This window comes from Macrosteles quadrilineatus, unplaced genomic scaffold (genome assembly GCF_028750875.1).
Source record: "Macrosteles quadrilineatus isolate MER2022 unplaced genomic scaffold, UCM_ALF_1.0 Scaffold_4__1_contigs__length_99947679, whole genome shotgun sequence".
NCBI classification, from domain to species: Eukaryota; Metazoa; Arthropoda; class Insecta; order Hemiptera; family Cicadellidae; genus Macrosteles; species Macrosteles quadrilineatus.
This window is the reverse complement of record NW_026542597.1, coordinates 27,331,337-27,341,778: the sequence shown is the minus strand read 5'-3', so window position 1 is coordinate 27,341,778 and position 10,442 is coordinate 27,331,337. Positions and strand designations below refer to the sequence as shown.

Here is a 10,442-nt window from a genome sequence, read left to right as displayed (position 1 = left end):
TGAAATTCCGTTAAACTATTTAATTACATATCAAATGCAATATTACAAACTAAAATTATGTACATTATAGTAAAAAAAGATTACCAACTTGACATAAACAGAAATAGATTCATATTAATCTGTTAAATCATTTCAATACAATCTCTATAAAAAAATATTATATTATTTTCATTTTACTGTATGGACACAGTATTATGCTCACGACAAACATCTGTGAAAGAACGCATAAACCAATAAACGTATAGATACTTTTTGAAAGATAAGTAAATTTAATGATTCCATTAGTTTAAAAATTATCACTGAGTTAAAATCTTGCTGTTGGACAGGAGCTGAAGCTGAATACTGTAAACTGTGGACTAAACTACCAATCTTACAGACAAATACAGATACCGTTTTAAGTTCAGTAAGGAGGGCGGTGATACATATCTCCTGGAGGAAGGAACTGTGATGCCATGGAGGGGAAAGGAGGTGGTAAAGGTAGTGAATTTGACAAACTAGCTCTCGGGTCATAGGAAGGCATCATGTGGGGAGGTGGTAAGTCATTTGGTCCAGGTTTTCCATTGATCATGTCAGTCTGTTCCATACACTCGTCCACACATAGTTCTATTTCGTACTGGAATTCACCCAGGTCAGTAAAATTATCTCTCACTCGTTCTCTAAATTTTGTTAGCTGCTCTCTAAGAGACAGACTTTTGTCCTTCAACAAATTCCTTCGCTCAATTGGAGTGTCTTCAATTTCAATGCGAAACCTTCGCAAAATATCTATGTATCTACTCAATTGGTCTCTAAAAATCGTGATGTTGACATCGCGTTGTGGAGATTTTCTTCTGGGCGGAGAAGACCTCAGGGGAGATCGAACTCTCCTTGGAGACTTTGACCTGGCTCTCCTTGGCGGAGACCTCGGCTTCCTCCTGGGCGAAGGAGATCGTCGTTTTCTAGGTGAAGGAGAACGACGAGACCTGTTGTGTCTGATCGGAGATGATCTTGGAGGAGATCGACCCCTCCTGGGAGACTTGGACCTCGCCTTCCTTCTTGGAGAGGGAGATCTCCTCGCATTTACGTGACTCTTTTTACTAGGAGATCTTGACCGTCTGCGAGGACTTTTCTTCCTGGTGGATGGAGATTTAGATCTTGTAGAAGTTTGTGAGGTTTCTTTACTCTTGATTGCTACCACTTTTTCTTTGTCTTTCTGTTCTTTTTCAATGTCTTTTCTGCATTCCTCTAGATCCTTACGGACATTATCAATGGCATTGTGGTAGATCTTTATCATATCTGCTCTTCCTGAAGTTAACACTCTGCTCCCGTATTCTTGTAGTTGTTCCATATAATTCAACAGCAGAGTCATTCTTTCCACTGGTGCTTTATTTTTACTCTGTACCATGTCGATCTGAAAGGTGGATTTCATAAAGTCGTCACCCGCTTTCCTTAAACCTACATCATCCTTTACGTTTTCCTTTTTAGGTAAAGTCTTGTTTTTTACAAACAAATCTGATATAAGACTTTTATATGGTGCCATAATCATTTCTTGCAAACTGGTATCATCGAGTGTGGTTTTCGTAGCAAGTATGTTATTTCCCGGTACCATTGATAGGTTTTTGTCCCAGTACTTTGGATGCAACTTGTAGAAGTCTCTATAAACATCGACCATATATTAAAATCAAATATTTGTCTTTTACAATCAGAATATATCATCAAATTAACGCAACACTTTTAACACTTCTTATTAAGTTTACCATAAAGTAAATTATTAACTTAACAAACTCGGTCTTCAGGGTCCGACTGTACCACAAACACTTATAGCTGAATGCTGAAATTTAGGCCTTGTTACAGACAGCCATCATCAGTGTACAGCAGTAGTGCCAGACACTTGTTACGGTTGATTACTCCGACGTTGTGGGGCTAAAACGTCTTGTTCCTTTGTGTTGTGACCAAGTCTTTAGTATTTAAGACCTTAGAAGCCTTAGTTCCTGAACTATCTTATTGTTAACTGTGTTTATTATATACTGTAGGTTGAATTTTTATTAGTTCAATACAGTAGTTGCATTTTTATTAGGGCCTAGTTATGTATTCAATCTAAAAGGCACGATGCGGATAATTTTCTATAATATATTAACTAATTTACAATTTTATGGGCTCCATGTTTTCTCTGCTTTGGAGTTTTTTTAAGTGTTAGCCCCCAAAAGATTTATTATATTTAAAAGCCAGAAGATTTAATGAAGGGAAAAAGTTATGTAAACACAAATACGGTTGATTCCCACTAACCTAAGCTACACTAATAATAAAATATGCCAAATCCAAACATGACTAAGGTCCACAAATTTCCACATGCATAATATTTTGACCTCTGATCATTCACAATACAGTAAGGTTTAAATTGCAGTCACTAGAACACATACAATTAGTGGACCTCATACAGTCAAGATAGACCTAAGGTATATTACAACCAAATCCAAATTCCTTGTAATTTAAACAAGGGTAGATCCCAATTAGTCCCCAACTATAATTAAACCCCAAGAATTTGGTGTTGGCAAGATTAATTTTGTTCAATTTAAGATTTGTATATATATTGCCAATTCAAAATTATAAAAATTTTTGAACATTAAATTAGAAATCCCATCTATTTAGACCAATTTAAGATCATTTTATTCTAGAAATGAATACAGTTTTGACATAGAAATGGGACATTTCACTCAGTTCCAAGTCAAAGGAACTATACAAATACAATAGTTGACCTACAAATAAAAATTACTTACTTGAAGGTGTCGGGCGGGAACAGTTTGAATTTCTCATTCTCACCGCCACATGCAATGAGGATGTCGAGAAGTTTCTTTGCCGAGGTGTACTTCTGTATGGTGACCACGCACGGTGTATTCTTCTTGGACAGGTTTGTAGATATTGAACACGGCAGCATAGTCAGATTGAAAAACTCTACGACACTGCAGAGCAATAATCACCATTTAAGATACAATCAGGGGCCTATTTCATAATAAAGTACAAACTAATATTATTAGTAAATCAGCTGATTGCCCAATGCAAATCTAATGGAAATAACAAGTTACAAGTTGTAACTTGTAACTTGTAGTTTATTATGAAATGGGCCCCAGGTCTAAGTGTGTTTGAATAAAAATACAAATGAAATACAAGCGAGAGATGGGTGAGAACTGAGATCTCTTACACAGCTTTGTTACTGAATAAAACAAACTGTAGGCTTCAGCCACGACCAGGGCCATAATTTATTAAAAGCCCATGAACAAGGACAGGGCTGAATACAGTTTCTAATTATCAAAAAGCTACAGTAAAATAGTTTTACATTTTTTAGATACATTTTTAATGGCGTTTTGAGCCATATTAGCCCGTTTGGTAGAGTTGAGAGCGATTTACAGACGTTGAAAGTGATCAAAGGAGTCTGTAGTAATCGGAAAAGTACAGGTTGAACAACATACATCAGGAGCAATTGCAAAATCTGTTAGCAATCGGCACAGTAGGGAGAGAACGCAAGACGTTGGGAGGAATCAGGAAGATTCGGTAGCGATTGGCATAAAAGGGAGATAACATTTGACTTCAGGAATGATCAGAAAGATTTGGTAGCAATCGGCAAGAGTTGGTAGCAAAAGTTGGAAGGGATAGGAAGAAGCTCTAAAATTTGACGTATTTTTGCTGGCGTGTTTTTAGAAGATGTTCAGTAAGTTCCACATTTTCAATATTCGGGCACTGCCAAAGTCCCGAATAAGGTGGATAAGTAAGCGTCTACTTCATCTCAAATAAATATTAGGTAAGGAAATAGGTAATTTTATGAGTCTCAGATAATGGTAGCCTATTATTATGTATTGACATGTATTTATGTACAAATTATTGCACTTTTGTATGCTTTTAAGAGAATATTTCCTCCAAATAATAACTGGTGTGATTAAAGACTAATCTTAAGTCTATTTAGGTCCTAATTAACTATATGGTCAAAAATAAAGTGAGTTAGAATACAAGTTTTAGTTGGAAAAAGATATTTACAGACGTTTGGCATCCTCTATGTCTTTGAATTGCCAATTAACTATCTGATACATTTAATACATGAAAATAAACAATGGACCTATATTCACAAGATTCCCTAACACTATCACCAATAATTGGTTTACAATTATTGTAAAAGTGATCAAATTTCAAATTGAAACTCTCCCAGCTAAATGATCAAATTAAGATTGGAAGAAGCACATACATATTTAATTCAATATCCCTAGTTGGACAATTATCAGGTAATAGTGGCATAAAAACAGAGCAGTAATGCAAATTACCTTTTAATGTTATTGACGTCTTGCCGAGTTAGGTTGCAACAGACAATATCCTCGTAAGCCCCAGTACTTGTGTGGCTGTCCAGGAAAACTGCAAATGTCTTCTGAATATGACTGGTCTTTGTTGCCTCGACAATGTTCGGATATTTCTCACTGGAATGAAAATAAGCCCTAAGCTAAGCTTTGGACATAAGACTTTGGTTTTCATGTGTGTTTAAAACACACCAGACCTTACTATGGTTGCCCTTTGCTGTTTGGCATAAGTAATGGTGCCAGTCACGATTAAATTCACAATTTCACCGTCAAAATACAATTAAAAAATACTAAGGAAGTTAGGTCCTTATTAAAATCTAAATAAGTTCTCGATAAAGGGTTCATAACCTTCCATGGTATCAACCGGTATTCTACAAACAAACAAAATAGTTTCCATCAAAACCTTGCACTGTCAAAATAACATGAAAATAAAAAAAAAAGATGTCCATCCATCCATCGTTCTTAAGATTTTAATAAAGATGAAGATAAATATTTAAAAAAATAAAAAGTAGCCTACAAAAAAGTTTAATATTACAGTAACTTATAAAATTGACAACAATGTGTGATCGTACTTATCAAGTTGTAATAAATGCTACTATTGATAAAGAATATATAATTAACATACCCTATACACAGAGGTACCTTAAAAAGTAATTAATTTGTATGAGTATAATGATGCACGGAAACTTAAAAATCTGTAAACAAACGGTTATCCTTTCCCAACATCTTCAGATTTTTTTATCAATCAATAATTGAGATGGGAATGCCACTTGTGTATCTTAACCAAACGTGAGTGAAGGATAAGTGAAGAATGGAGTGTGATGGTCTGTGCAGCTTTGTTACTGACTAAGATCAGCTGTTTCATTGGTCAGGATCATTTATTTAAAGCCCAATGATCAGCTGGGTGCAGTTTATAACTATCAAAAAGCTATTAACTTTTCCCAGGATAGATCCGGCAACCTTTTGATTGCTAAGCGCTGTAACCACTCAGCTACCCAGCCAGCCCAAACCATAAGTTAGTAGTACAAATTTACAATAGCCAGCAATTACCTTAATGCTTCCCATTTCTTCAAATTTAGAGTCTTCATAGTTTCTGCGTTAACAAGTTTGCACTTCAGAAAATAATCTTCTTTAGCCTGAAATAAACAGGATAATACAACATTAATATCTTTCAAAAAGTACCGTATCCATTATATCTAATAACACAGGGTCTAGTTCAGCAGGTAGGCCTGCTAACAAAAATAATTAAGTTTTAAAATTAAAATTGACGTCAAATGATTGGTGATTAATCTTGGCAGATTGGCATACCTGAATGGTGTAGCAGGTCTCGCTTAGTAGCTCTAGGGCTCGCACACTTGCCTCTAGGTGCGGAGCATGGCCTGAACCAGAAGCGAGAAAGTGGTCTTTGAAGTAGACAGTTGAATCACTTCTGTACACACAAAGGAACCACAGTGTAGTTCATGTTTGGCTGAGTGCAGTCATGAATGATATGGGTCAAGTTACACATTTTCCTAATATTAGTCCTAGTTTTGAAATGGAGATGAGGTTATTTGGAGCTAGAAGAAAAAGCCTTCAGGTACTTTACAGAAATTCGACAGTCATCAAAATAAAATTACATTGAACTACGTTGTAATACATTTTAAACAGTATACAAAAATTAATAATAAATTGTTGTTAAATATTTGATTTTTTTAAACTACTTATCATAGGCCCCTACAGACCTTTTTTGTTGTATGAATATGTTTCTACAGATTGAAATGTTATATATTTATTTATGAGGCTTATTTAGGGTTAAGTTATTTTAGGATGGGTTAGGATAGGACGGAGGCTTCAATAGTGTAACTTATTGTTACATACAACTTACATAGAGGTAGTCGTTGAACGGAACCACCATGAGTTCGATACAATTAAAGTAACTCCATAATATTATTTAATAAAAAATACTCACACAGTAGGCTCGTTTTCTCTTGGCTTTGTCTCAATCTTTACAGGCTTTTTGAAACTGAACTCGAATGAGGCGTACAGAATTTTTAAAGCAGGAGAGCCTCTGTAGGAATGTGCCAGTTGCTCAAAAGGCGGCAGGAAGAGGATCAAACCCTGGTAAAAAGCAGCACCCGATTTTATCTCTAAATCATTTATAATTGGTCTCTCAATAAACTCTGATTTAGTTTTTGTCTGAGCTTCTTTTCTCTCAACAATTGAATTATGAGATTCTTTCTCCTCATCCGAAATCTCCATGTCATCATCATTGTCTTCTACAAATGGGTTGTATTTATCGCCCATAGAGTTGTCTTGAAGAGACTTCGGGGGACCGAAAGAAGATAAAGGTTGTGTTTGTTGCCCGCCGTATTTGTCAGTTAAAACCGGAGGTTGTTTGTTAAGCATTTGAAGTTGTAGTTGAACTAATTCTTCAAAGTTACTGGAGAGCGTAGGAGCCTGGGTAGGTGCAGGCGGTGCATTCGCTGAGTAACTTCGTGTACCCTGATTTTGACTCTCTTGGTTACTATATTCTATTACTGTTTGAGACGAGGACATTATCCAATCCTCTCTCGACATTCCTGGCCAATTATACCCAGCCATGGTGAACTTCAGTAAGATGACTTTTTCTCTAAAAACATGAAGACCTCGATTTAACAGTAGAAGCTTAGCCAAATATTAGCAACTCTTTGCATTTGTTATAGAGTTTATACAACCTGAAACAAATCAAACCTAGGTAAACTTAAAATACAAGTGGATGGGAAAAATATGTTTAGAATTTAAGATCAACTTTACTATGAGATTCAAGCAAATGCATTGTTAACTATTTTTCAGATGAAATTAAATAAAATAATTTTATTTCCTATTAATTTTAAAGGCCTACGGTAACTTATACATTTTTTTTTACCTTAGGCCTTTAGACCTATTTCAGCACACATTACTATCTAAAAACAAAAAAATACACTTAGGCATACTGTAAAAAAACAGGTAAGTTACCTAAACAAGGAAAAGGTCTATCAGAATTCATCGTCCTACTTCTGGATATTGCTTGAAGCCTATATTAATAAAACTGTTTTGTTACCTTACAATATCCTTGTTTGGTGTTGGTAAGACAAACTACATATTTTGTGGCAACTGCCACATCATCAAGTTTAAATCCTCTTCTCAGGTTTGTCGTAAACTTAAAATAGGAAAAATAGAAAAAAAGTCTACATTAAGCAGGGCTTGTGCATGGACTCAAGTTGCAATAAGTAGACCTGTTATTAAAAGTTGAAAAGATGTAAGCCCTACTGGTATAGGAAAATAAATAAAATAATTTGTATAAGCCTACATTAGGCTACTAATTTTTGAAACAACAACATTTTGTTTTGCTTCGAACTGAATTTTCAGTGTTCTGGACTGTTGTTAATAAAGTCACTTGTGTGAAGCTGCCAATAACTCACCAATATAAGTAGTGCCCGCACTTCGCTGTTTCGGGCTAGTCGGGCCGCACTGCGTAATATGGTAACTTAATACCCATATGGTCACGAGATAAAGGGCACTTTAACGCACACGTCATTATCATTGTAATATACCAGAAACACAGGAGGGTCAAACAAAATGGGCTTAAAATGACAAACTGCAGAGCTACGCTAAAATCTATCGGTGGCCGTTTTGAGGAAAAATACGGCCAAGCACCTTAATACCTATATGGTCACGAGTTAGAGGACACCTTAACGCACATGTCAGTAGGCTACCATGGTCATATACAGTCTAACCTTGATATAACGAACCTCAATATAACAAATTCCTTGGTATAACAAATTTTTTTTAATTCCCTAGAACTCTCCATAAGAGACTATGTATATTTTACCTCTACATAACGAACAAACCATAACAACGACCTTGATTTAACAAATTTTTCGTGATTTCGGCTAAAATAAGACACCTCAATATAACAAATTTGTCATTGTCAGAACCTCTACATTGCGAATTTAACCTCTGCATAACGAATTGTCTACGTCTTTCCCTTGATATAACAAATCCCCCACCCCAGTATTGTTTTTGGAAAATCTGTTTCTTTATCAAATGAAATGGAAAGGTGACGTCTTCGCTTGCGCTAACATTAGTCCGCTCCGTTTTACTGTGGTTTTACGCATCTCTCTGTCTGCTGTCGCTGTGCACGCAATGTTGCAACTGAGAACTGATTTCATTCACTGAGGACTGATGACGGCGTAATCTGTAGTACCGGTAAGCTGTGATTGGGTGATAAGTAAATATGGTGAATTGTACAATTTTTAGATAAAGAGAAATCTAAGAAAGAATATAAAAACAAAAGCAAAGAGAAAGAATAGAAACATCGTTATTTTAACATTCCTTAATTAACGATTGTTTTTATTAAGTTATCTTTAACTTGGCTATGAATATGCACTTTTATAATGACTTATCTAATAATTTATTGTTTTCAATACGATTTCTTTCAACTAGCAACACCAATGCTATAGTTAATTATTATTATTGACATTCCTCTGTTGTGATAAATCAGTACTGTACTGTTTTAGCGTACCGGCCTATCACGGAGCAGTCAGTAGCTTACAAAACTTTCTACTGTTTTGTTTTGTTTTTTACATGGTTTATGACAACGCAATGTAGTGTTTGGCTAGGTTTTAGGAGGATTAGAACAAGCTGTGATTTTAAACTTACAGTTTTTAACCTGTACCAAGGTCAATGCCATTGTCATGATTGCGTAATATTCAAGATCCCTCATCTTTATTATGCCGGATAATTTAGGTTCTACCATTGACTATTGGATACAGAAGGTTCTACTGTACAATGAACACTGTACTGTAAAGTATAGTAGCCTATGCTACTTTAATTGTGTTTTAATGAGGTCAAATCCTGGCCTATATTGACCGAGCTGGTTCTGAACCTCGACTTAGCGAAATTCCTGCAAACCTAACCTCTATATAACGAACCTCATTTTAACGAAAACCTTGATATAACGAATATTTAGTTCGGTCCCTTCAGATTCGTTATACTGAGGTTGGACTGTACCAGGAACACAGGAGGGTCATAATAAGGGCTTAAAATGACAAACTGCGTACCCTGAAATCTATTGATGGCCGTTTTGCGGACAGCCATCAATAGATTTCGGTGTGCGCAGTTTTTCAGTTTAAGCCCTAATTAAGTTAATGACCCTCGTGTTCCTGGTTTATGACCATGATACTGACGTGTCTCGTGTTGAAGTGTCCTTTATGTAGGAACCTACATCTTCCTAGTGAAGATTTTCCCGAAACAGCACCGTTTATTGATTTTTACAAGCGCGGGCACTAGGCCTACTTATTGGTGAGTTATTGGCAGTTTCGCACCAATACTTAATAAAGTCTGATTTTGTATAAGTTAGGATAGGTAACTTACCTTTAAATCTAAAATTGGTTACAGTTTCTTAACTGGGCTATGCTAATATCGATTGAAACTATCGATTCAATTAGTAAACCTTCATGCAATTTTTTCACCATCAGCAAGTTTGGTTGGTTAGGTTAGGTTGTGATAGTTTAGTTTTATAATAGATATATTTAAAAATATCGATTATTAATCAATATTTCCAATTCGATAGTTTCAATCGATATTAGCATAGCCCAGTTAAGAAACTGTACCCCTAAAATTTAACAATATCATTGATTAGATACAATTAGTTAGCTACAATGTTTTTTTCCTTGTAACAATACAGGGCCTTCAACACGATTAGGCCTATCATCATAACCTATAACAAAGAATTTAAGTTTAGAAAAACTCTTTACTTTTCTTAGCATTTCTTTTAAATTGACAATAATTTCACTGTCTACTAGCAATAGCACAGCACATACTTACTTGACACTTAACTTGACTGACGCGTGACGCGACGCGTCGTTTGTCGGCTTTTCGTTTTTATCACTTTTCGTTTTCACATTTCCTCCACTAATTTTATTACTATTACTAATTTGTCTCGACTGGGTCTCTCCTCTGAGCACGATTACTAGAAAAATACCGGTATGAATCATAAACATAAACAAAATGACGTTGTTGGCCCGAATCTTATACCATAGATAAAACATTATTATGTTTTATCTTTTGTTAGTTCCATTTAAGCAATGTTAAATTATGTTTATTTTCGGGCCAAAAACGTCATTT

General features: G+C 35.4%; 1 protein-coding gene across 1 annotated transcript; it reads right to left on the bottom strand.

The window, feature by feature from the left end:
* Positions 1-6: 6 nt before the first annotated feature.
* On the bottom strand, positions 7-10,225 carry LOC128993298 (uncharacterized). The gene is made up of 7 exons (XM_054417104.1): positions 10,143-10,225; positions 6,265-7,009; positions 5,625-5,745; positions 5,367-5,452; positions 4,287-4,436; positions 2,754-2,936; positions 7-1,631 (listed from the first exon to the last, which is right to left on the bottom strand). The coding sequence occupies exons 2-7, from the start codon at positions 6,894-6,896 to the stop codon at positions 401-403; spliced, it is 2,403 nt and encodes an 800-aa protein (XP_054273079.1). The 5' UTR covers positions 6,897-7,009; positions 10,143-10,225; the 3' UTR covers positions 7-400.
* Positions 10,226-10,442: the final 217 nt, after the last annotated feature.